This window comes from Cervus canadensis, chromosome 2, assembly GCF_019320065.1.
Source record: "Cervus canadensis isolate Bull #8, Minnesota chromosome 2, ASM1932006v1, whole genome shotgun sequence".
NCBI classification, from domain to species: domain Eukaryota; kingdom Metazoa; phylum Chordata; class Mammalia; order Artiodactyla; family Cervidae; genus Cervus; species Cervus canadensis.
In genome coordinates this window covers 11,682,813-11,710,325 of record NC_057387.1, presented here as the reverse complement: position 1 = coordinate 11,710,325, position 27,513 = coordinate 11,682,813, and the positions used below count along the sequence as shown (strand labels likewise).

Here is a 27,513-nt window from a genome sequence, read left to right as displayed (position 1 = left end):
TTAATAGCATCCATCCAAATGAGTATAGGTAGTATTTCATTGTAGCTTTTTTTGGTTTGAATTTCCCTAATAATGAGTAATGCTGAGCTTTGTGCGTGTGTACTTAGAGCCATTTATGTATCTTCTTTGGAGAGATGCCTATTCAAGTTCTTTACTCGTTTTTTAATGGGTTCCCCATGAACCCAGTTCTGGCCCCTACCCCTTAACCCGCAGCATCAGAGTCCACAAACTTTCCAACAAGAGGCAAGGCAGAGGTGCCAGTCTCACCCTGGCTCCCCTCCTACCCTTTCTTTCTCCCTGCGTTGGTGAAACGATAACTCAGGGGATCCCAGACATGAGGGAAGAGCCCTCCATCCGGCGGCACCAGCTGACAATAATGCATCACTTCCGGGGGCAAAGCGGCAATAACCCCAGAGACACAAGAAGTGATACCAGAGCCACACCTTTTGTAGAGACGTGGGAGGATGGAAAGTGACTGCTCCCAAATATAATATAACCAGAGCAAGCTTAGGTGTGAGAAAACAAAACTTATGCCATAGCACCACCTACTGGAAAACAAAAGAAAGGCCTCTAATTTCTAACACTACATCAAAGGCACCAGCGTAGGAAAAAGTCAAGTACCGTGAAGAATCACAGTAACGCTGTACCACAAAAAGAAAATGATAATTCTCCAGAAACCAAACTTACTGTCATAGAATATTATGATCTAACTGAGAAAGAATTCAAAATGGCTTTCATGAAGAAACTCAGCAAGCTGCAAGAAAAATCAGAAAGCCAGACTAACGAGCTCAGAAATAAAACTAGCAAACAGAAAAAATACCAGAGACATTAAAACTCTAAAAAAAGAGCCAAACAGAAACTTTGGAATTGAAGAACCCAGTAAATGTTAAGAATAATGCCTTGGAAAGCTTTGGAAATAGATTAGACTGTATGAAAGAGAGAATTAACAGGCTTGATGATAGAAATTTAGAAATGCTACAGGTATATGAGGAGAGAGAAGTAAGATAATTTAAAAATGAAGGAATTCTCCAGAAGCTATATGACTGTTAGAAAAGGCAACATTAGAGTAAGGGGCATCCCAGGAGAATACAGGGGAAGGGGAAGTCTCTCAGTTATATTTAAACAAATAATAACTGAGAGAGTATATTTAAACAAATAATAGCTGAGAACTTCCCAAACCTGGGAAAGAAATTGGGTATACAAATTCATGAAGCTAACACCTAATTACCTCAATGCAAAAAGACCTTGTACAAGACATATTATATTAAAATTGTCAAAAGTCAATGACAAAGAAAGGATTTTTAAGGCAGCCAGGAGGAGAAAAGATGGTACCTACATGAGAATCCCCATGAGCCTATGATCAGGTTTCTCAACAGAAACTCTACAGGACAATAGAGAATAGAGTGACATTCTCAAAATACTGAAAAATAAAAGGTGTCACTCAAGACTATTTTTTCTAGCAAAGTTATTATTCATATGTGAAGGAAAAACAAATCTCTTCCCAGACAAATGAAAGCTAAGGGAATTCATCAACACTGGTTCTGCTTATAACAAATGTTTAAAGAAGCTCTCTACTAAAAACAAAAAGGCAAAAATACACAATACTTTGAAGAAAGTTATATGTAGAATCAGAAAATTGCAACTCAGAATAGGCTTTAAATACTTTATTATAGCATAAAGGTAAAAGGAGGAAGCAAAAAAAAAAAAAAAACAAAAAACTATTGCTTACTTCAATTTGGTAGCAATCTCACAACATAAAAAGAGATAAAATTTGAGACAAAAACATAAAAAAGGAAGAGGGAATGAATAGAACTCACATAGGTAAATGAAAATAAAATGCTATTAGCAGTGTGCAGCAGTTGTGTCCAACTCTTTGTGACCCTATGGACTGTAGCCCACCAAGGCTCCTCTGTCCATGGGATTCTCCAGGTCAGAATACAGAAAATGGACTACTTTATCTATGAGAGGTTTTATGCAAACCTCAAGGTAACCACATAACATAAATCTAAAGCAGAGATACAAAACAAAACAAAAAAAAAAAAAGAGGAAATTGAGAAAAATATCATAGAAAGCCACAAAACCAAGATGACATGCAGAACCTTAAGAGGAGAAAAAAAAAGGAGATATAGAGCAACCAGAAAATAAAAGATAAAGTGGACAGCACAAGTTCTCCTTTATCAATAATCACCTTAAATATAAATGGATTGAATTCACCAATCAAAAGACACAGAGTGCCTAGACAGAGTAATAGAAGATGATACTCCATGTATATGGCAACCAAAATAAAGTGGGTGTAGTCATACTCATATTAAATGAAATAGGCCTCAAACCAAGAAAGGTAACAAAGGACAAAAATGGATATTATGTAATGGTAAAGGGGACAATTCACCAAGAAGATAAAACAGTGATAAACACATATGTAGCTAACATAGCAGCACCCAAATATACAAAGCAATTATTAACAGACCTAAAGGGAGAATTGGAGAGCAACACAATAATAATAGGGAACTACAACACCTCACCTATATTAATGAACAGATCATACAGACAAAAAGTCAACAAGGAAATAACAGCCTTAAAAGAAACATTAGACCAGGGAGTCTTGATAAATTTATATAGAACATTCCATTCAAATGCAGTACAATACACATACTTAATTGCTCATGAAACTTTCTCAATGATTGACCATATATTGGAACACAAAACAAGTCTCAATGACTTTAAGATTGAAATCATATCAACCATCTTTCTTGATTACAGTGGTACGAAACTGGAGATCAACCACAAAAAGAAATCTGGAAAATCACAAATATGTGAAGACTAAATAACATGCTGAGGAACAACTATTGGGTCCAACAAGACAGCAAAGGAGAAATGGAAAAAATGAAGACAAATGAAAATGAAAATATGACATAAAAAATCTAACTTTACACATAAAGGAACTAGAAAAAGAACAAATAAAGCCCAGAGTCAGTATGAGGAAGGAAATGATAAAGATTAGAAGAGAAATTACATATACACTAGAAGCAAAATACAAAAGATTGATAAAAACTAGGACCTGCTTCTTTTAAAAGATGGACAAAAATTGACAAGCCTTTTGCTAGATTCACTAAGAAAAATGAAACAAAGCTTTGATAAATAAAATCAGAAGCAAAAGAGGAGCTATAACAATGAATGTCCAAAAATACAGAGGATTTAAGAATATTATGAACAGTTATATATGCTGGAATCAAGATTGCCGGGAGAAATATCAATAACTTCAGATATGCAGATGACACCACCATTATGGCAGAAAGTGAAGAGGAACTAAAGAGCCTCTCAATGAAAGTGAAAGAGGAGAGTGAAAAAGTTGGCTTGAAGCTCAACATTCAGAAAACTAAGGTCATGGCATCTGGTCCCATCACCTCATGGGAAATAGATGGGGAGACAGTGGAAACAGTGGCTGACTTTATATTTTTGGGCTCCAGAATCACTGCAGATGGTGATTGCAGCCATGAAATTAAAAGACGCTTACTCCTTGGAAGGAAAGTTATGACCAACCTAGATAGCATATTAAAAAGTAGAGACATTACTTTGCCAGCAAAGGTCCATCTAGTCAAGGCTATGGTTTTTCCAGTGGTCATGTATGGATGTGAGAGTTGGACTGTGAAGAAAGCTGAGGGCTGAAAAATTGATGCTTTTGAAGTGTGGTGTTGGAGAAGACTCTTGAGAGTCTGCAAGGAGATCCAACCAGTCCATCCTAAAGGAGATCAGTCCTGGGTGTTCAATGGAAGGACTGATGCTGAAGCTGAAACTCCAGTACTTTGGCCACCTGATGCTAAGAGCTGACTCATTGTAAAAGACCCTGATGCTGGGAAAGATTGAGGGCAGGAGGAGAAGGGGACAACAGAGGATGAGATGGCTGGATGGCATCACCGACTCAATGGACATGGGTTTGGGTGGACTCCAGGAGTTGGTGATGGACAGGGAGGCCTGGCATGCTGAGGTCCATGGGGTCGCAAAGAGTCGGACACGACTGAGCAACTCAACTGAACTAAACTGATATGCCAACAAATTGGGCAACCTAGAATAAATGGACAAATTCTTAGAACCATACAACCTTCCAAGACTGAACCATAAAAAGTGAAATTTGAATGACCTATCACTGGTAAAGAGGAAAACAGTAATCAAAACCTCCCAAGAATAAAAAAGCACAGGATCAGATGACTTCTCAGGTTCAGTCAGTCAGTCAGTCAGTCAGTTCAGTCACTCAGTTGTGTCCGACTCTTTTCGACCCCATGAATCGCAGCATGCCAGGCCTCCCTGTCCATCACCAGCTCCTGGAGTTTACTCAAGCTCATGCCCATCGACTTCACAGGTTAAATTCTACCAAATAGTCAAAAATGATTTAAATCCTATTCTTCTCAAAATATTTTTTAAAAAAACTGAAGAGAAAGGATTACTTCCTGACATTTTACAAAGCTAGCATTCTGATACCAAAACCAGACAAAGAAAATTATAGGCCATTATCTCACATAACATAGACACAAAAAATCCTCAACAAGCTATTAGTAAATGAAACACAACAATACTTTAAAAAGATCGCACACTATGATCAAGTGGGACTTATTCCATGTATGCAAGGATGGTTCAACATTTGCAAACCAATCAACATGATATGCCATATTAATAAAGTGAAGAATACAAACCATATGATCATCTCAAGAAATGTAGGAAAAACATTAGGAATGGCCTAAGTTCCTGAATGTATTGTCGGAAGAAAGAATCCCAGGACTCTCCAGTAGAGGCAGAAAAACAAGGTATCTGAGGGAATGTCGCACCAGCAAGTAGCCCAAAGGAGAGGACATACTCTGTTCTTGTCTGTAACTGCTGTAGGCATATCCTACTCACCTGTGACATTGAGAATCACTCTGTCACTGCGCTGGACCCCCAGGCTATTCTCAGCCTCACAGGAGTAGTTTCCAGAATGTTCCGCAGTCAGAGAAAATTTGAAGGCTGCTCTTCCAGAGGGAACTGAGCTGCTTCCAAGGGTGACATTCTCATGATAAAATCGGTACAAGATAGGAGGAGAGCCACTTAGGGACTCACAGTGAAGCTCCACCACATCCCCCACCATAGCCTTCGTCCTAGGAGACGTGAGGGTGAGGACAGGGCGAGATACTGGAACTGAAAGATACAAAAGAGTTGTCAGAGGACTCTGATGCTGTGCCAGACGCATAACCACACCCAAGAAGCCTGTTGGTGGTTTAGTTGCTAAGTTGTGTCTAACTCTTATGACCCCATGGACTAGCCTGCCAGGCTCCTTTATCTATGGGATTTTTCAGGCAATAATACTGGACAACATTGTCATTTCCTTCTCCAGGGGATCTTCCCAACCCAGGGATCAAACCCTGGTCTCCTGCATTGCAGGCAGATTCTTTACCAACTGAGCTACCAGGGAAGCCTAAATATAGATATACCAACTGAACCATGAAGAGTAATCTTAGATGATTTTGCTTTCATCACTACTACTGTTTTCAGTTTGCTCCACAAGACATAAGATGTCTTCAGCTTTTGTCATCTTTGCCATTCATTAGTTAGCTTCTAAATCTTTACACCTCTATTCCTTTGCCTCCTTCCAAAGAGCTTCATGGCAAATTGATAAGCTAAACCCTGGCTTGTGAACTGAGGCTGAATAGAAGGAATTGAGAACTTACTGCTCAGTGTGACTCTGACCAGTTTACTGAGGACGGGACCGTGAATGTTGTCAGCGGCACAGTAGTATCTCCCAGCATCGCTCTCCTTCACAGTGAGTATCTGCAGCTCCGCCGACAAGGAACGCTGGGTCTTTCTTCCCAAACTTCTTACTGTGCCCTCTCTGTGCCAGGAAAATGTGACAGTCCCTGTTCCCTTGGCTACTGAGCAGATAAGGAGCAGATTTTCTCCTTCAGTAAGCTGCCCCTCAGGGGGCTGGATCTCTAGATCTACATCAGACACAGGGATTCCTGGGAGGACACAAGATGACACATGAAGATTCTCATGGCAGAAACTTCAGGGTCAAGGAGAAGGCTGGTTCTGCCATGAATAAGTCAACAGCAGCAGACACAATAAGCAGGGGGCCAAAGTGAGAAACAGGGAATTAATCATGTATGTTATTATAAAGGTACCCTTGCACCACACACAACAGTTCCCATCCTTGGAGAATGCAGGGATGGGTTCTTGATCTTAAACCTAATATTGATAGCAGTCACATTTTATGGACATTTATACTTAAGGACTCTTTGGTTCACCAATGACCACAAAATAAAAGTGGTCTTACTTCTGTTCAAAAGAAACAGAACTCTGAGAATATTACTTCTGTCCTGAAATTCAAATCCCTCTCCTATCCTTCAAGACTCTTCTTCAGTCTCACCCCCATCTTCCCATGTTTTTTCCTGATTACACCAATTCCTGTTTAACGTCCTCTTTTCCTTTTGGAATATGTTTAGGTCAACAAATGGAAGAAGCATAGGGACCTCTAAAGACTGCATGTGGTCATCTGTGCTTCTAATTATCTGTGACTCTTGAGAAAACATATGCTGTATGGCTCTGTCACCCCCAAAGGGCTGGGGACCCAGCAGTTGATCAACAATTACTATTGACTGAGTTACATGGAAGAGAATGTTCTAGGGACATTAGGCCAGTGTTGAACCTGACATGAGAAGGATATCAGGATAGCAGAAAGCTCCTCTCAGTTATGTTCACTGTCCCAGAGAGCAGGAAACATCATTGCTCTGCTCTCATCTCCCCAGCTCTGACTCTGGAAGAGCAACTCCATAAATACTCACTCTGCACATATAACTGGGATCTCCAGCTTCTTTTTCTGATACGTGGAGTCACTGTCTCTGCCTGGCACCAGTAAGACTCTGCATCTTCACTCCACACAGTGGGTAATTCGAGCTCTGGAGAGCTGTTCCAGCCTGACCCCAAAGCCTCGTCTTTTCTGAAGAAGCAGAATCGAAGCTGAATGTCTGACCTCTGTGGAGGGAGCCACGTCTCACATTTCAGGGTCACTGGGCTCCCCTCTGTGGGTGAGGAGGGTCTGGCTATCAGCATAGGAGGGGGAAACAGCTCTAGAGGGAAGAACAAACACAGTTCTCAGGGTAGCACAGCTCAGGCATCCTGGAAAGATGCATATGAGCACTCAGCATCAGCCAGTAGAACACAGGGACCCAAGCAGGTGGTATCACCTCCCATCTGCCTCCCAGGACAGGAGGCATTTCATGAAATCCCCATTGATGAACCACTCGCTAAATCATCACACACAGTTTCCCCGCTGAGTCATGTTACCCACAGGAGGGCAGCCATTACCTTGAACTTGAATCGTTAGATGTTTTGAATTTTCTTTCTTCCATCCCCAAAAGCCTCTCATAAGAGCAGAACAGTGATATTTGTCATCATTCCTGGAGACTGACTTTACAGTGAAGTTTGGTTGAATTTGATATTCATTTCTGTAAAAATGTATTTCTTTTGCTTCTTCTCTCGCCTGGCATCTGAGAACAACCTCATCTCCTTCAAAGACAGAGTGTGGAGCCTGAAGGATCAGCTTGTCTGCAAAGAGTAGAGGAATACACTCAGTTTATTCCTTGATGCTTCTTTCTTCAAACTCTTGTTTTCTCATAAAGAAAGAGCTACAATCCTGTACCCCTGAAAATATCCTCCATCAATATTTCTACATGGTCCCCAAATCCAATTCTCCCTTGTCCTAGGGAGAAAATGTCCTTAAGAAATCCCCATGCATATTGTTAAAAGAGGAATTTTATACCTCATCTTTCTTCAGACTTGAATCCCTTTTACCTGGTGATTTCTGACTTGTACTTCTCTGGATGGAAAAGATGGACAAGACGGCATCCTGTTGCTGCCTTATCTTCTTATTTTCCCCACTGGGGTCAGTACATCAAATATTCTCATGCCTATTTACAATCTTATCTTAGCTCCCTGCATTTGCCCAGCCCTTAGACATGCTGCCCAGGGGTTTAGGCAGAAACCACCCCCTTTCCTTTCTCACCAAGTGAAAAATCCACATGTATGGGGTCACTGAGAGAAGATCTTTGGGTCTTGCATTTGTAATACCCAGTCTTGTCTATTTGGATCTCTTCAGATTTTTTATTCAACAAATTCTCATTACAATACCAAGATATGTCTCCTTGGGGTAGAGAAAGGGAACCCCTGCATGTGAGAGTCATTTTGTCTTTGTGGAAGTTTGTGGACCATAGAGGGTTGAGGAGAAGGAAAGCTTTTGGAGTTACTCCTAAAGAGGAAATAGGAAGATGAAGGCCTGTGAAGGTGAATGGGAGGTGGGTGGAACATAGGGTAAGGCCCAGCTGCAACTAGAAGTTTCTCTGGACTAATTCCTATCAGGGACAGGATTGGAAATGGAGTAATACCTCCATGTGGAGGTATTAACTTGGAGAAATACTTCATACAAAATCTGGTGGGTTTTTTTTGTTTTTTGTGGTTTTTTTTTGCCTAGTGGTAGTGGGAGGTAGATTCCCGGAATGGGCTCAGAAAAGTTCAGGAGATATGATTTATAGATGGGTGAAGACTGAGCTATAGTTGAGGGCCTCTGTAAGTGGGCTGATTCTGAAAGCTCTTGTCCTATACATTCTTGTCAAGGGAAAATGAACCTGGGAAGCAGTTTCTAGACTGAAAAACCAGTTCCTCTTTGGTTGTTAATATTTAATGAGCAAGATTTTTTTCACTTACAATTCTTTTAAACCTTGCTTAATTTTAGATTTTATGGAGAGGGCAAAGTTTTTCAACTCTCCACCTAAGGTGAACATAATCAGCAATTGACACATGACACACAAAAAAAGATTGAACAAAGGGGCATGGACTGCTTGCATAATCGTATTTGTGTATATAATTGCAAATGACCAATGGGACCAGAAATTGAAACAGTTCAGTGACATGAGTTTCTTTTGGAGATATATAAAGATTTGGCCTCTGTGAATAGGAGCTATTTCTGTGTTCTTTGATAGTGGCCCCAGCTTGGACATACAGAGGGTGGGGTCTTAGGGAATAGAGATTAGATCTGAGGTTCTTTAAACCTCAGTTTCCTGCCTCTGTCATTCCTTCTGCAAACATTTTCTTCCCTTCTACACTGTGGCATTCAGTAATAGGGAAAGAACTAAAGACAGGAAAGATCAGAGGAGGGTTTGCTCACCCACTATCACAACAGGGCTGACCTCAGAGTAGCAACACCACTGATGTTGGTGCATTACCACAGGCCTCATTTATGGGGACAGGTAGTGCTGGCTGGGAGGACCAATGCCCAGAGACTGGGAGGAACAGAGAAAAGGGAAAACTGACCTGATTGATCTCTTCCAGGAGCTGTGAGGGAGCCAAGATTTAAAGATTAGCACAGAGCAAAATTTTTCAAACATTTCACTTAGACAATTTAAGAAATGTTCCAATAACACAGCCACCACCACTCTTTCCATTTTTCTTCCCATTTCTTTACCCCCATTCTATGATTCCCATAGTCCTCAAACAAACAAAAAAAGAATAGCCTGTAATTTGTTTATAAATATGAATGACTTGTATCCACAACCCTCTTAGCAGCTTCATAGTTCATTCCTTTCCACTCTTCTCTAGCCTGAACTCAGCAATGTAGGGAAGGGCTTGTAGAAATGGCTTTTCTCCCCTCATTTCTTGGGCATTGTTCCTCCTCCTTTTTTGATCTCTGGTTAAATTATGGCTTCAAGTCTCAAGAAGGGAGCCATATTTCTCAGTAGATCTTCCCTTACTCACTTAAATGTTGAAAATAATTATTTATTTGAGGGATATAGAGGGGGTTTGACAGAAAGAAACATCCAAACTTCCTATGAAATGAAAAAAAAAAAAAAAAAATTGGTTGAGGAACCAAGGATAATATACTTGATTTGCCACTTTGGTTATGTGTAGAGTCTTTTAGTTTTCCTGGGACCCAACTCTGCTCATTTTCCATCTCTTGTATAAAGAAAAAAAAAATGTTGCCTGCCATTCCAGTTTGTACAAGGATCAAGCTATTAGCCACCACAGTTGCCCAGAGACAGTGTACTCTGAAGGGAATTCAGTATAAAGAAAGACAGGAAACATTCTGTGCTTTGGGTATATTGGCTCCTCAGATAGTTAAGATACATATCTAAGGGAAATTTTCAAATGATTCTTATGTTTTCCCATACAGAGAAAAGCACTAAAATTATTATAAATCTTATAAAATTATAAGATTTCTCTTCCATGTGATTAGCAGTAACCTTTTGATGCTTGACTACATGTTTTCGCCACCAAAAAAGTTTGTGTGTATGTCCTGGCTCCTGCCTTACTTCTTCAGACCAGTTCCTCAGAGCTATCTGAGGCTATCTTCTGGACTATAGTCCCTCAGTAAGGTCACAAATAAAACTTGACTCGAATTTTACGTTGTGAGCTTCTCTTTCATTCTCTTTCATTCAATGGCATTGGTAATCACAGACTTCATTCCTTTGCCTGAACTCTACAAAGATCTGGAGCCCTGATACCATCAAGAACTCTTGTCCCATTCTTCTCTGTGAACTTAGACAAATTTGGGTGAGTCCCTCCTAGTTCTTGGATCTCCCAATTATTGGCTGATGATCCTGAGTTTTATTCTGTGGTATACAACAGGGATCTAGCCTCCGCCTCCCCTGATCCCAGTTTAAAGATACTGGGGGAGCCTGGTTGAAAGCCATGAGGATTTACTCAGTTGAAAGACACTGAGTGGTCTAGACTGGGTGAAATGAGGGGCAACAGAAAGTCAGCCTCCAACTAACACTCAAGCCTTGTTTATGTACCTATGCAATTTATTCTTATAGGTACTTGCTTAACTGGAAATCAAAGGAAATCTTGTCCTAAAGTGGCCAAGATAAGCTTCTTTTGACATTTCAAGACTGATTAGAAGAAAGTCAGCCTGATAAAACATCTTTTCAAACTTCTGACTTGAAAGGAACAAAGCCCATCCAGGGGGAACTTGCATTTCTCTCCTTGTGCCTTTGAGATGTAAATGTTATGTCTTGACTTCTTAGGCATTTGATTCTGTGTTTTGAGAGCTAAGTCTCTGCCATGGGAAGGTATACATATGGTGTACATTTGGCAGGCAATTGAATCAACTGGGATTTCAAGCAGTCATTTTGTCTGGCTATGCCAGCTCTTGGAAAAATTTGTCATAAAGAATCCTAGCCCACATGAAAAGATGCTCACCATCGCTCATTATCAGAGAAATGCAAATCAAAACCACAATGAAGTATCATCTCACACCGGTCAGAATGGCTGCTATCAAAAAGCCTACAAACAATAAATGATGGAGAGGGTGTGGAGAAAAGGAAACCCTCTTACACTGTTGATGGAAATGCAAACTAGTACAGCCACTATGGAAAACAGTGTGGGGATTCCTTAAAAAACTGGAAATAGAACTGCCATACAACCCAGCAATCCCACTGCTGGGCATACACACCGAGGAAACCAAAATTGAAAGAGACACTTGTACCCCAATGTTCATCTCAGCCTCGTTTACAATAGCCAAGAAATGGAGGCAACCTAGACAGACAACCATAGGCAGACAAATGGATAAGAAAGCTGTGGTACATATACATGATGGAATATTACTCAGCTATTAAAAAGAATGCATTTGAATCAGTTCTAATGAGGTGGATGAAACTGGAGCCTATTATACAGACTGAAGTAAGTCAGAAAGAAAAACACCAATACAGTATATTAACACATATACATGGAATTTAGAAAGATGGTAACGATGACCCTATATGCGAGACAACAAAAGAGATGTAAAGAACAGACTTTTGGAGAAGGCGATGGTGGGATGATTTGAGAGAATAGCATTGAAACATGTATATTATCATATGTGAAATAAATCACCAGTCCAGGTTAGGCGCGTGAAACAGGGTGCTCAGGGCTGGTGCACTGGGACGACCCTGAGGGATGGGATGGGGAGGGAAGAGGGAGTGGTTTCAGGATGGGGAACACACATAAACCCATGGCTGATTCATGTCAATGTACGGCAAAAAACCACCACAATATTGTAAAGTAATTAGCCTCCAATTAAAAGAAAGGGGAAAAAAAAAAAAAGAATCCTAGCCCATAAAGGGCCTTTGTCATTTCAATCTTTGCTGTGTCTACCTGTACAACAAAGGCATTAATTTCTTAGACTATTTTGGGGAATAAGCTTTCCGTATCTTGTGAAGGTGGCATCCTTTGCATTCTCTTCTGAGAATGCCTCTTGTGTCTTATTAGTTTGAATCAGTATTTAGATACTATTAGGGCTTCTCTGGTGGCACTAGTGGTAAAGAACCAATCTATCAATGCAGGAGATGTAAGAGATGAGGATTCGATCCCTAGATTGGGAAGATCCCCCTGGAGGGGGGCATGGCAACCAACTCCAGTATTCTTGCCTGAAAAATCCCATGGACAGAGGAACCTGGCAGGCTACAGTCCAGAGGGCCACAGAGTAGGACACAACTAAAGCAACTTAGCATGCTCACAAGATAATATTCATCAATGGCCAGACAATGGATTCTTTAAATAGGAGAAACGTCTAAACTGGTAAATTTTTAGAGAACTCTGAAATTAAAGAGCTGTTCTTATCCATTCGTCTGCTGATAGGCATCTAGGTTGCTTCCATGTCCTGGCTGATTCATGTCAATGTATGGCAAAAACCACTAAAATATTGTAATTAGCCTCCAACTAATAAAAATAAAAGGAAAAAAAAATTAAAATGCTAGTCAAAGATTAAATAAATAAATAAAGAGCTGTTCTATTGTTGCCTATGAAAAATAGTACACATCAGTTCAGTCAGTCGTGTCTGACTCTTTATGACCCCATGAATCGCAGCATGCCAGGCCTCACTCTCCACCACAAACTCCCGGAGTTTACTCAAACCCATGTCCATCGAGTCAGTGATGCCATCCAGCCATCTCATCCTCTGTCGTCCCCTTCTCCTCCTGCCCCAAATCCCTCCCAGCATCAGGGTCTTTGCCAATGAGTCAACTCTTCGCATGAGGTGGCCAAAGTATTGGAGTTTCAGCTTCAGCATCAGTCCTTCCAATGAACACCCAGGACTGATCTCCTTTAGGATGGACTGGTTGGATCTCCTTGCAGTCCAAGGGACCTTCAAGAGTCTTCTCCAACACCACACTTCAAAAGCATCAATTTTTTTCCGTGCCCAGCTTTCTTCACAGTCCAACTCTCACATCCATACATGACCACTGGAAAAACCATAGCCTTGACTAGACGGACCTTTGCTGGCAAAGTAATGTCTCTGCTTTTTAATATGCTGTCTAGGTTGGTCATAGCTTTCCTTCCAAGGAGTAAGCATCTTTTAATTTCATGGCTGCAGTCACCATCTGCAGTGATTCTGGAGCCCAAAAATATAAAGTCAGCCACTGTTTCCACTGTTTCCCCATCTATTTCCCATGAGGTGATGGGACCAGATGCCATGATCTTAGTTTTCTGAATGTTAAGCTTTAAGCCAACTTTTTCACTCTCCTCTTTCACTTTCATCAAGAGGCTTTTTAGTTCCTCTTCACTTTCTGCCATAAGGGTGGTGTCATCTGCATATCTGAAGTTATCGATATTTCTCCTGGCAATCTTGATTCCAGCTTGTGCTTCTTCCAGCTCAGCGTTTCTCATGATGTACTCTGCATATAAGTGAAATAAGCAGGGTGACAATATACAGCCTTGATGTACTCCTTTTCTTATTTGGAACCAGTCTGTTGTTCCATGTCCAGTTCTAACTGTTGCTTCCTGACCTGCATACAGGTTTCTCAAGAGGCAGGTCAGGTGGTCTGGTATTCCCATCTCTTTCAGAATTTTCCACAGTTTATTGTGATCCACACAGTCAAAGGCTTTGGCATAATCAATAAAGCAGAAATAGATGTTTTTCTGGAAATCTCTTGCTTTTTCGATGATCCAGAGGATGTTGACAATTTGATCTCTTGTTCCTCTGCCTTTTCTAAAACCAGCTTGAACATCTGGAAGTTCATGGTTCACGTATTGCTGAAGCCTGTCTTGGAGAATTTTGAGCATTACTGTACTAGCGTGTGAGATGAGTACAATTGTGTGGTAGTTTGAGCATTCTTTGGGATTTCCTTTCTTAGGGATTGGAATGAAAACGGACCTTTTCCAGTCCTGTGGCCACTTCTGAGTTTTCCAAATACTACACATATGTAACAGCTAATCTTAAAAACTCCCTTAGTTAGAAAAAAACATGAACAAACAAAAGCTTTTTGGAGAAGCTTTATTTGTGGTATCAGGTTCCCTTCAATAAGCCTTAAAGATGCTAATAAAACATTTGCTTAATTAATGTAAAATAGGTAGATTAACAGAGAAATAAGAAACTGAGGGGAAGTCAAGAGACTTCTTTCTAACAAGGTGGAAATTTTAAAGGGGCTTATCTCAATAGGATGGAAATCTTTAGATGGTTATTGGGAAATGAGATAAATAAAATAGCTGCTGATGGGATTAAAACAAAGGTTTTGAGTTAACACTACCTGAGGTTGGATAGTGAAAAACAAAAGAGAAAAGGAAAGATATTCCCATTTGGATGGAGTGTTCCAAAGAATAGCAAGGAGAGATAAGAAAGCTTTCCTCAGCAATCAATGCAAAGAAATAGAGGAGAACAACAGAATGGGAAAGACTAGAGATCTCTTAAAGAAAATTAGAGATACCAAGGGAGCATTTCATGCAAAAATAGGTTCGATAAAGGACAGAAATGGTATGGATCTAACAGAAGCAGAATATATAAAGAAGACGTGGCAAGAATACACAGTAGAAGTGTACAAAACAGATCTTCATGACCCAGATAATCATGATGGTGTGATCACTCACCTAGAGCCAGACATCCTGGAAAGTCAAGTGGGCCTTAGAAAGCATCACTATGAACAAAGTTAGTGGAGGTGATGGAATTCCAGTTGAGCTATTTCAAATCCTGAAAGATGATGCTGTGAAAGTGATGCACTCAATATGCCAGCAAATTTGGAAAACTCAGCAGTGGCCACAGGACTGGAAAAGGTCAGTTTTCATTCCAATCCCGAAGAAAGGCAATCCCAAAGAATGCTCAAACTACCGCACAATTGCACTCATCTCACACATTAGTAAAGTAATGCTCAAAATTCTCCAAGCCAGGCTCAAAATTCTCCAAGCCATGATTCATACATGAACCATGAACCTCCAGATGTTCAAGCTGGTTTTGGAAAAGACCACCTGACCTGCCTCTTGAGAAACCCGTATGCATGTCAGCAAGCAACAGTTAGAACTGGACATGGAACAACAGACTGGTTCCAAATAAGAAAAGGAGTACATCAAGGCTGTATATTGTCACCCTGCTTATTTCACTTATATGCAGAGTACATCATGAGAAATGCTGAGCTGGAAGAAGCACAAGCTGGAATCAAGATTGCCAGGAGAAATATCGATAACTTCAGATATGCAGATGATACCACCCTTATGGCAGAAAGTGAAGAGGAACTAAAAAGCCTCTTGATGAAAGTGAAAGAGGAGAGTGAAAAAGTTGGCTTAAAGCTTAACATTCAGAAAACTAAGATCATGGCATCTGGTCCCATCACCTCATGGGAAATAGATGGGGAAACAGTGGAAACCGTGGCTGACTTTATTTTGGGGGTCTTCAGAATCACTGCAGATGGTGACTGCGGCCATGAAATTAAAAGATACTTACTTCTTGGAAGGAAAGTTATGACCAACCTAGACAGCATATTAAAAAACAGAGACATTACTTTGCCAGCAAAGGTCTGCTGGTCAAGGCTATGGTTTTTCCAGTGGTCATGTATGGATGTGAGAGTTGGACTGTGAAGAAAGCTGAGCACCGAAAAATTGATGCTTTTGAAGTGTGGTGTTGGAGAAGACTTTTGAGAGTCCCTTGGACTGCAAGGAGATCCAACCAGTCCATCCTAAAGGAGATCAGTCCTGGGTGTTCATTGGAAGGACTGATGCTGAAGCTGAAACTCCAATACTTTGGCCACCTCATGCGAAGAGTTGACTCATTGGCAAAGACCCTGATGCTGGGAGGGATTTGGGGCAGGAGGAGAAGGGGACGACAGAGGATGAGATGGCTGGATGGCATCACTGACTCGATGGACATGGGTTTGAGTAAACTCTAGGAGTTGGTGATGGACAGGGAGGCCTGGCGTGCTGCGATTCATGGGGTCGCAAAGAGTCGGACACGACTGAGCGACTGAACTGAAGTGAACTGAACTGAGGTTGGATAGACCAAAGGGACCCCCCGTTGGTCCCTGCAACAGTGTAATTCACTCTACTTATCCCTGTTTTAAAACTGTCAGGAAGCATTTAGCAAGAGGCATTCTCTGTGCTGTTTTGGATCTGTCAGGAACCCTCTGGCCCTTATTAATTCCTGAATATTCAGGAATTAAGAGGAGAGGCACGCCTTTCCTGGGGCTGAGGAATCCAGGCATTTCTCATTACAGTGATAAGTATCCTCTTCCTTATGAGAAGGTGATTGTTTGCAACTCTCTCTTTAGTAGGGATCGACTTATGTTTGTATATCTGGAATTTTCATCTTTATCTTTGCTGAGAATAACCACCTTGTAAGACAGTATATATGCCCATGCCATGTTGATTAAAACACCTTTGCTCCATCAGAGCTTAGGTCCCCGTGTCTTTCTTTCTTTCTGTCTTTCTCTATATATACATATCTCTATTTCTGGCTAATTCCTTGGAGCACGGAGGCCCGCTGAGCTCACTTTCTTGCCCGGGCTTCTAAGACCCTCTCGAGAAGGCGCACTGTGCCTTCACCCACTCGAGAGGGTGCCTGGTGCCTACGTGCAGCAGCGCGAGCCCTAAGAACGGGACTCTATTGGCTTTCCGCGTAAACCAGGGGATAGCAGCCTCTTTCTCTCTCTTACTTTCTTATTGTTGACTCCGGACCACCAGGTTCCAGTCCATTAAAGGACCAACAAAAACAAAATTTAAAGGCTGGAAGAAAATTACGCTGAGATACCTGACTAGCATTTACTTGGGACAACAGTGAGATCAATTAATCAAGTGAAGACTGTCAAAAGGGCCTGTGTCCCTGGGCTTGACCCCTCACTGGTGACCCAAAAACATTTTACACACAAATGGATTAAATGGCCAGGGCGATAAAAAGGAGAGTTTCAGGACTCCTTTTAAGACCAAGACTTGTTGATGGGGTCCTGATGGAGGGAAGCTAAAGTTAAAGGTATAGGAGTTATAAAACTGAGATGAAATCTTATAAAAACTGGAGTATTTGAATGAGCTTTCAAGAAGATGGTTACATCTCTTTCACCTAATTGTAATGTGGAATAGACATTACGTCTCTGAGCAATGCTTCCCTTGCCTCGTATTATAAGATGGGACATAAACATCTGCCCCTTGGGCAGTATTAGTTAAACATACTAAAAGAAACCAATAGAGTTACCTGAGACCACACAATATAAAGTAAAAACTGGGGCTAATATTCAGGGACTAATAAAAGCAATAATTTTTTTTTTCTCTCTAGGATAAATTGCTATGTTTAACTCGTCAACTCACAAAGAGTGTCCTTATTGAATATTTTGTATACAATTTTGAAGACATAATAAATTGAATCCTAAAGTTCTAGAATATAGAACTCTTGACTTTCAGTTTAGCTGAATATCATCTTGTTGATGATAAAAGTAAATTAAAGAAAATATAGCTGGATGTAGCTGGGCAAATCAACTTTTTAAAATCATTTAGGCAGCAGACCAGTTCTTTGGGGAATTAAAAGCAACAGTCTTCGTCCCTCAGATGGCTACAAATCAGAAAATACAACTCACAATGACCTGAGACTGAGCCTAATTAACTTAATCAGGTAGAATCTGAAGCTGAAGAGGGAAAAAAGGAAAAAAGAGACCTCTTAAAACTCAAACTGCTGGCTCTCTTGTCTCCTGAGATGGCTTGCTCTCTGGAAGTTAAGCTATGATCAACCTAGACAGCGTATTAGAAAGCAGAGACATTTCTTTACCAACAAAGGTCATTCTAGTCAAAGTTATGGTTTTTCCAGCAGTTGTGTATGGATGTGAGAGTTGGATTATAAAGAAAGCTGAGCACCGAAGAATTGATGCTTCTGAACTACAGTGTTGGAGAAGACTCTTGAGAGTCCCTTGGACTGCAAGGAGATCCAACCAGTCCATCCTAAAGGAAATCAGTCCTGAATGTTCATTGGAAGGACTGATGCTGAAGCTGAAGCTCCAATACTTTGGCCACCTGATATGAAGGACTGACTCCTTGGGAAAGACTCTGACGCTGCAAAAGATTGAAGGCTGGAGGAGAAGGGGACAACGGAGGATGAAATGGTTGGATGGCATCACCGACTCAATGGACATGAGTTTGAGCAAGCTCCAGGAATTGGTGATGGATAGGGGGACCTGGTGGGCAGCAGTCCACGTGGTCGCAAAGAGTCAGACACGACTGAGAGACTGAACTGAATTACGTATGTTATACAGATGATATATCTTTACCTTCAGATAATATTATCAAAATTAAATATATAACAGCTCTCTATTTAATTGGCTTAAAAGTAGATACTTACTAATTAAATATTTTTAAATGTTTTAGAAACTTACCCAAGTGAATTTAAAATTCACACTATCTGGGAAATATTCAATATTAAATTAATATTAGGTATTATATTCAAGTTTGTTGGTTTAATTAATACAGACATGTTTTATTTTTATTACACTTAGTTTTACTAAAATTCAAATAAGATCATATTATCTCTTATAAAATTTATCAGCAAGAAAAATAGCTTGAGATGATGGATGACTTGGTCTCATATCTCATAAAGTTTTCATGCATAAGCTAAACAGAATTGTTGAAAACAAATTAATTTAATAGATACAAATGGGGTAAGAATTTTGAGGTGAACACTTAAGAAATAATTGTGTTTTATGGTACATCTACTTGAAAATTTTTTTCCAGATTTTTGATATCTTAAAGCTTTAGAATTTTTCTAAGTGAATTCAAATGATGAAAATTTATTAATTGTCAGATCATTCGCAAATAAAATAATGAAAATTGATTACTAAATATAGGCTTCATTTTACAGAGAAACTATAGATACTTAGAACTATTAATAAAAATTTTGGTGCCACACTAAAAAATATCCTATAAAAAGCACAAATTTTTAGGAATCATAAATAATATTTATGCTTTCCAATCTACAGAATGCTAATGTAAAAGACAGTTCATCATTTCTTACTTCTTAGTGTTTACTAGAAATTAAGGTACTTAAAAGTTAAGAATTCTAATTTATATAAAATCTAAAGTACTAAAATAATTAAGGGCAATATCTTTGTGTAAAAGGAAAAGGACATAAAGAATGGAAAGTCATTTTGTTGTGGAAAAACGTAGTCATTTTATTCCGGAGAGAAAAAAAGAAAGAAAAATCCCAGGGCAAAATCTGAAAGCAAAAACGAAAGTTATAGAAAGTTTTTGGGAAAGGAGCTTTAAAAGAGTTTTGCGCATGGTCAGGACTGGCTAAGATTAAAATAAAACTTTAGTAAATAAATTTAAATATTAAAAGTAAGCTGGTACAAAGCTAGAATTTTTTTTTTTTTTTTATGTTCAGAGAACAGTTTTTTTGGAATATTGATCTGCTTTTGTTAACGGATTGTAAAGTTTCTTTACCTTTTAAGTAATTTGTTGTAACTTTCTGTCTGTATTTGCCTTTAAAATCTTTTATTATCACTTTAGTTGGGTGAATAAGTATTGTTTCACAGTGACCTATGGTCGTACTTAACCAAATATTTTAAAAAGTTTTTAGTATCTTTAATGAACTTCCCACGTCAAATTCCAAATGAAGTTCTTTAGACGTCTAGCTAACTTTGAGATGTTTCAAAGTAAAGAGAAATATTAAACTAATTAGGTTTGTTGGGTATGTTAAATTATTAATACATGGGAAATATTGTCAAATAAGTGGTGATAAAACTTCTTAGGTTTTATTATATGGATATATGTCATTAACATGGAGATTCCAAAAACTATATGAAATTTCTAAAAATTTGATATATCCTGGTATAATGTTATTAGTTATCATTCTAACTATTATCTCAAAATGTTGTATGTTGCAAAATATTGTATATTCTTTGTCAATTACATTGCAATCAGATATTTAACCATGCCATTTAAAATCTGTTGTCTTTTATAGGCAGTCATTGTTTTACTCTGATGGTTTTACAAAATGAAGATCTTTAAGAAGATTCACAAAAAGGACTTTTTAACAAATAAGTTTTCTGATGACTTTTAAATCATACCACTGAACTGGGTAAGAAATTGCAAAATGAAAAAAAAAAAAAAGATGATTTCATCCAGATCAATAAGAATCAATTTATGGGACTGAAATAGCCAATAAATACAATTTTTTTTTAAAAATTTGACTGCCATGTACCATGTGGGATCTTAGTTCCCTAGCCAGGGATTGAACCTGCACCACTTGCACTGGAAGTGTGGACTCCTAACCACTGGACTGCCAGGGAAGTCCCTATAATTTATATTTTTTCTGAAGTATTGCTGACTTTTCATCCTTATTTTTCCAGAAAACCTTTCCTTTAACACTATGACTTACAACCAATTGATAACATATACCTTTGTAAACAAATATGAAACATTTATAGTTTTCTCTCTACCTGATCCTCCAGAATTTGGCTTTTGCTGCTGGCCCCCTTCTGGACTTCATGACTTATTGTGATCCAGGTTATACCTAGTTATAGGAATCATTTTAATCTGTTCTCTCTTTGTTGTTTTCAAACTATGCTTTGCTTCTGTTTCTGCTCTAGTCTGACCCTATTAATGTTCCTAGTTCTGTTACTTATACTCTGTCTATTTTGTGAAATTGTTGTCCCTTGACAACAATACCTACTGTGCATAGTTAAGCCTCCAACAAAATTAATGATGGCTAAAAGTCTTGAAGCAATGATCACACATATAACTCTATACAGAACAATTGTAATCGTGCAACTCTAGACATGGGGAAAAGTAACAAGGGAAAAACATTTCCTGGATCATAATAGACAAGTAAGATAGATGGTCTAGAGAACTTTAAGTTACTAACAGGGCCTAATCCAGATATAGTACATGAATGGCCTATCATGGAGATCTTTGCCTTAATTAGGAGTAAGCGTTCTTAGCACCACGGGATAAATCTATCATGAAACGCCTCCGAAACCTTGGTCAAATTTATGACTAACAAAGGGCACTGTAAGGAAAAAACTGTTGCTTGCTATTCCAGGCCTACAAGGATCAAGCCATTAGCTGCTGTGGTTGCCCATTGGCAGTAGGCTCAGAGGACAATTCAGGATGAAAAAAAAAAAAGAAAGAAAAGAAAACATTCTGTGCCTTGGATTTAGTTATCTTTAGATAGTTAAGCTGAATACTAAGAAAAAAAATTCAAATGACTCAACTTTTTCATCTTCCCATATATTGAAAAGCATTTCAATTGCTAACTTGAGATTCCTGTTCTTTGTGATCAGCAGTGATCTTTTGATGCTTGACTACATGTTTTTCCCAGCAAAAAAGTTTATATATATCCTGGTTTCTGCCTTACTTCTTCAGAGCAGTTCCTCCGATCTATCTGAGAGGCTGTCTCTTGGTTGATGGTCCTCAGTAAGGTTCCCGAATAAATCTTAACTCACTTTTACATTGTACATTTTTCTTTTGGTTGACACTTGCTATATGTCTCTGAACCCTGAGTAGAAGCAGAGACAGAAGTTCCTTGTTTTTTCCCTGGCTGATATTAGGAACAGAGGCCCCTGTCCAGTCCAACCCATCTACTCACCCAGGAGCAGCAGCAGCAGCAGCCACAGAAGCATGGGGAACTGGCGTGGCTGAGGGCAGGGCAAATCTGTCTCACCAAAGCTGGGCTTATTTTCCATCCACAAAGAAGACAGAAGGGAGGTACTCAGAGGAGATCTGCAAGAATTAGAAAAAGGGAATTGAAAGAATCATATTTCACATTGGGTTCTGAAAAATTAACATAGCTACCTTCTTTAATGTTGTTTGTATTTCAACCCCAGCAGCTGTGCATTTTCAGATGTTGACAGTCATCTTTCAACAGCTCTCAATCAGCTCAGCTCTCTTAGGAGAATTGTCTCCAAGGTTATGCTGGGTTCTTTAGTCATGCTATGGGTTTGCTAGTATTTAAATAACTTTTTTTTTTTCCATTTTTTAAAGGGGAAAACCCTCATTACCTTGAATTCATACTAATCCTAATATAGATTGTGGTGTACCACTATGATTTGTGGTGTGAGTCGCAAAGAGTCAAAGTGTCAAAGCAGACATGAAAACCTTTTGGCGCATTGGCATAAAGTTTTTGAAGAGGATTTTTTTTTTTTTTTTTTTTAATTCACAGACTAGCTAAAGGGTCTGTCCCTAAATTCCTCCCAGATCTGCGCAAATTAGGAGATAAATGAACAAGAATTAAATAGGAAATTGTTTTGTGCCCACCTCAGCCCATAACTGGGCTTCCCAGGTGGCACTAGTGGTAAAAAAAAAACACACCTGCCTATGAAGGAGACATAAGAGACACAGTTTCCTTGGTCAGGAAGATCTCCTGGAGGAGGGCATGGCAACCCACTCCAGTATTCTTGCCTGGAGAATCCCATGGACAGAGGAGCCTGATGGGCTACAGTCCATAGGGTCTCAAAGAGTCAGAGGCAACTGAAGGGACTTAGCACTCAAACACCCAGCCTATACAATGAGTGGTGTGGCTGGGCAGAACATTGTGGTTCTGATTATGATCTCAAGACATACTGTTGACTTAGAAAAAAGCGCAATGTGAAAATTGTGAGTTAAGCTTTATTTGGGGGCAAAATAAGGACTGCAGCCCAGGAGACAGCATGTCAGATAGCTCTGAGAAACTTCTCCAAAGAGGCAGTGGGGAAAGGTCGGTATATATGTGATTTTGGTGAAGGGGGAATATCTACAATCAAGCACACATTTTTCCAGAAGACTTCTACTAGTCTTGTGAAGCTTTCTGCTAGTTGTAAGGAACAGTCATCATCATGTGCTTTTCTAGATATGAGCAGATACAAGAATTAGGCTCATAAAATTGGCTCCTGAAAATATCTAACTATCTGAAGACCTGTCCAGCCAGTCTCACCCCCATTGAGCACAGAGTGCCTCATTTCTGATCTCCACCCTGAACTCCTTTCAGAGAGTATTGAAAATTGGCAACTGCAACAGCACATGATTTGATCCTTGTAGAGGTAGATGGCAAGTGCCAATTTGTAGTTGACAACCCTCAGCAATAAGCACGAAAAAACTTTGAAAAGAAAAAGTTTATTACTCACAGATCTGGGAGAGCACGTGGCACGCCTGAAACTATACCATGAGGTCTAGCGCCTGGGGTTCTGCTTTTATTAATGGGGAGGTAGGAGCCTAGTGTTTCTGAGGGCTCAGTCCTTATTGGTGAATTTAAAACATAAAAGCCAGAATTTAAAGCACAAGAAGAGAGAGGGAAAAAAAAGCAAGCCCAAATTGTCAGTTATGAAAATCAACCAATGTCTCTAAAACTAAGAAGTCTGGGATTGGGGGATGGGCTTTCATGCTGCCTTTTTATCCAGTGGCTGGAAACATATTTATTCAAAGTAGTTCTTTGAAGTGGATGCCTCAGCAAACAAAGTTTAAGTTAGGCGTTTGCCTTACAAAGGAAAGACCAGGTGTTAGGCCTCATACTGTGAAACTTCTGTTTTTAAAGCCAGAGCACTTATCAGAGAGGCCTTCCCTAAACTTTCAAAGAGATCAGCTGTTTATTTTCTATTTCAGGCCTCTGTACCCTTTTTTCACAGCATAATTTGTAATTATTTCCTCTGTTTTCTTGCTTGCTTTTATGTCTTTTCCTCAGCTAACATTTAAGGGCCCATGCTTATATTACCAACATTGTATCCCCTGTGCCTCTACCAATTTTCTCTTGCAGGGAGGCATTTAATAATTATTTTTTAAAGAAACTATGAAAAACTCTAGACCAGGATTTCTTGACATTTATTTCATTAGCACATCCCAAAGGGCCTATTTAGATTTTTTTTTTTTCCTAACCACCTCCCTACTGTATGAAGCAATAGCACAGATATGCTGTATATCTTTATGTATTTATTATACATGCTTTATACATAAAAAATAAGATTTTTTTTCACCTCTAAAAGGACCAGTTTTTGCTGCCTTGAGGTTGATATCACCTCTGCTGGGAAAGCATGCTCTACACATAGAGACAGACCATTCTCAGTAGGATAGAAACTTATGACCATTCAAAGACATTTTTATATTAGAAACAGAGAAATCTCTGATCAAGTTTCCCTACTTTGAGGAGGCCATCCTGAGGCTACAAGGGAAAGAAGTCCTCTTTAAGCAAATGTCTTTCTATTCTTTCCCCCCATGACAGTTACCAAATTTTGTTTTTCTGTATGTATTTATGTGATTGCATTGTTGAGGCAGTCCAAGTGCAGGTTGGAAAAGAATTTCCAGGCACAGAGTACTGCAGAAAGGAGTAAGTTTATTAAGAATAAAGAACAGAGATAAAGTGGGCACTGTGAGCACAGAGGGCTGACCTCCTGACAGACCAGGGAGAGCAGACAGTTTTTGTGGTTTAATAGCTAATTCTTATGGCCTCAAGACAAAGAAAATTCCTGCTGGAAGGTTGGCATTAGGTGATTGGTTGGGAGACTATAGGGTGTTTCTTGGAGTGGACATCCTTGCCTAACTAGGAGTCAAGAAGCTTGCTACTGATAATCAAGGGCTTTTGGCAATGGTTACAGTGGGTCTCATTCAGCTTCAGAGATGACCTTGGGCTCTGCTTCTGTGGCCTTGCAAGGCATCTCACCTGTGGCCTGGGGCAGGACTCAACATGTATGATGTTCCTTTCTCTCCTTAAACTATAGTATCACAGGAGCTGAAAGGAGTCTGGTGTGTTCTCCATCATGCTTTCTTTATTTTCTTCTTCCCTTCTCTTCTTTCCTCCTTTCTTTCCTCCTCCTTTCCTTTCTTTTTCTATTATTGAAGGAACACTTTACATGATGTCTATCTTCTTAATGAATTTTTAATTGTATGACACATTGTTTTTGACAATGGATGCAACAGTTATGCAGCAGGGCTCTAAAGCTTGGGCACTGGTAATAATTTTTGGCTAGTAGAGTATGAGTGAGGATCAGTATCATATATCATTTGGAGAAATTCTTTAGATTCTTGGACTTGCAACTAATAGACTACAAAGAGATATGGTTATGTTGAAAATGCTAAAGACACAACAGCTTTATGAAAGTGTTGGTTAATAAAAGGTGCATGTTTTTATACTTCTAGTAAGCAGGTCAAGAAGCAACAGTTAGAACCTGAAACACTGGACTGGTTCCAAACAAGAAAAGGAGTAGGTCAAGGCTGTATATTGTCATCCTGCTTATTTACCTTATATGCAGAGTACATCCTCTGAAATGCTGGGCTTGGTGAGTCACAACCTGGAATCAAGATTGCTGAGAGAAATATCAATAACCTCAGATATGCAGATGGTTATCTGAGGTTTCTGCATATCTGAGATATGCAGATGGTTTCACCCTTCTGGTAGAAAGCAAAGAGGAAATAAAGAGCCTCTTGATGAGTGTGAAAGAGGAGAGTCAAAAAGCTGGCTTAAAACTCAACATTCAAAAAACAAAGATCATGTCATCTGGCCCCATTACTTCATGGCAAATAGATGGGGAAACACTGGAAACAGTGACAGACTTTATTTTCTTGGGCTCTAAAATCACTGCAGATGGTGACTGCAGTCATGAAATTAAAAGACGCTTGATCCTTGGGAGAAAAGCTATGACCAACCTAGACAGCATATTAAAAAGCAGAGACATTGCCGACAAAGGTCCATCTAGTCAAAGCTATGGTTTTTCCAGTAGTCATGTATGGATGTGAGAGGTGGACCACAAAGAAAGCTGAGTGCTGCAGAATTGATGCTTTTGAATTGTGGTGTTGGAGAAGACTCTTGAGAGTCCCTTCGACTGCAAGGAAATCAAACCAGGCCATCCTAAAGGAAATCAGTCCTGAATATTCATTGGAAGGACTGATGCTGAAGCTAAAATTCTAATACTTTGGCCACCTGATGCAGAGAACTGACTCATTAGAAAAGACCTTGATGCTGGGAAAGATTGAAGGCAGGAGCAGGGGATAACAGAGGATGAGATAATTGGATGGCATTACCGACTCGATGGACATGAGTTTGAGCAAGCTCCAGGAGTTGTTGATGGATAGGGAATCCTGGTGTACTGCAGTCCTTGGGGTCACAAAGAGTCAGACATGACTGCACGACTCAGCTGTGAGGTTGGGAGGCATGGATTGGAATTTATGTTGGTGAGTGTGTGGAGATGTTTAAAATATGAGTGTAATATAAAAAAGAATAAAATATTGCCATTTGCAGTGACATGGATTGATCTGGAGACTACTACACTTAGTGGAATGTCTGACCAAGACAAATTATATCACTTATACATCTAATCTAAAAAATAACACAAAGTAATCTATACCAAACAAGAAAGAGAGGGACGGAAGGATAAACTAGGAGTATGGGATTAATATATACAAACTATTTAATAGTTAGGCCATAAGAATTTACTGTATAGTATGGGAATTATATTCAATATATGGTGATAATTTATAATGGAATATAATCTGCAAAACAAAAACAAATCACTGTGTTGTACACCTGAAATTAATGCAATATTGTAAACCATCTATACTTCAATTAAAAAAATACATATGGTTGTAAAATTTTTGACAGTTCCTTTATTTAGAAGTGGAGTCTATACTCCCTCTCTTTGCATCCAGACAAGTTTGTTGGACACTGTTGTTGTTATTGTTTAATCAGTAAGTTGTGTCCGATTCTTTCAACCTCATGGACTGTAGCCCACCAGGCTCCTCTGTCCATGGTATTTTCCAGGCAAGAAGACTGGAGTGGGTTGCCATTTCCTTCTCCAGGGGATATTCCTGACCAAGATTGAACCCGGGTCTCCTGCATTGGCAGACAGATTCTTTACCACTGAGCCACCTGGGAAGCCCTTGTTGGGCACTGTGCTCAGTTGCCCAGTCATATCTGACTCTTTTCGACTCCATAGACCGTGGTCTGCCAGGCTCCTCTGTACATGGGATTTTTCAGGCAAGAATACTAGTGTGGGTTGCCATGTCCTCCTCCAGGGGATCCTCCCCACCCAGAGATCAAATTGGCATCTCCTGCATTTCCAGTGAAATTGTGGTGGAAGTGACACTGGTAATTTTTAAATTAGTTGATGAGATGTTGTAGATTCACTATCACACTTTTTTTTTTTTTTTTTTTTTTGTGGACGCCTAAGCCAACATGTAAAAAGGCCTACCCTGAGGCCTACCCTGAGGCCACCACACTACCCAAGAATCCAGATCACATTTACATTCACTCTCTAATTGACTGTTCTGGCCGAGGTCCCAACCCATACCCAGTGTAAACCACCAGACATGTACGTGTAGATGGCC

At 39.6% G+C, this 27,513-nt stretch overlaps 1 protein-coding gene across 3 annotated transcripts in view; it reads right to left on the bottom strand.

Moving 5' to 3' along the window:
• Positions 1–22,129, bottom strand: part of FCRL3 (Fc receptor like 3) — a 46,834-nt gene extending 24,705 nt beyond the window's left edge. For 2 of the 3 annotated variants that reach the window (XM_043452792.1, XM_043452798.1), the window contains exons 1-7: positions 22,021–22,129; positions 21,815–21,948; positions 9,331–9,351; positions 7,330–7,569; positions 6,807–7,091; positions 5,697–5,984; positions 4,891–5,166 (exon numbers count right to left, since the gene is read on the bottom strand). In XM_043452792.1, coding sequence (XP_043308727.1) covers positions 4,891–5,166; positions 5,697–5,984; positions 6,807–7,091; positions 7,330–7,569; positions 9,331–9,351; positions 21,815–21,911 — 1,207 coding nt within the window. In that variant the 5' untranslated portion in view covers positions 21,912–21,948; positions 22,021–22,129. The remainder of the gene's footprint in view (positions 1–4,890; positions 5,167–5,696; positions 5,985–6,806; positions 7,092–7,329; positions 7,570–9,330; positions 9,352–21,814; positions 21,949–22,020) is intronic. The other variant, XM_043452806.1, reaches the window with a different exon arrangement.
• Between the last annotated feature and the right edge of the window lie 5,384 nt (positions 22,130–27,513).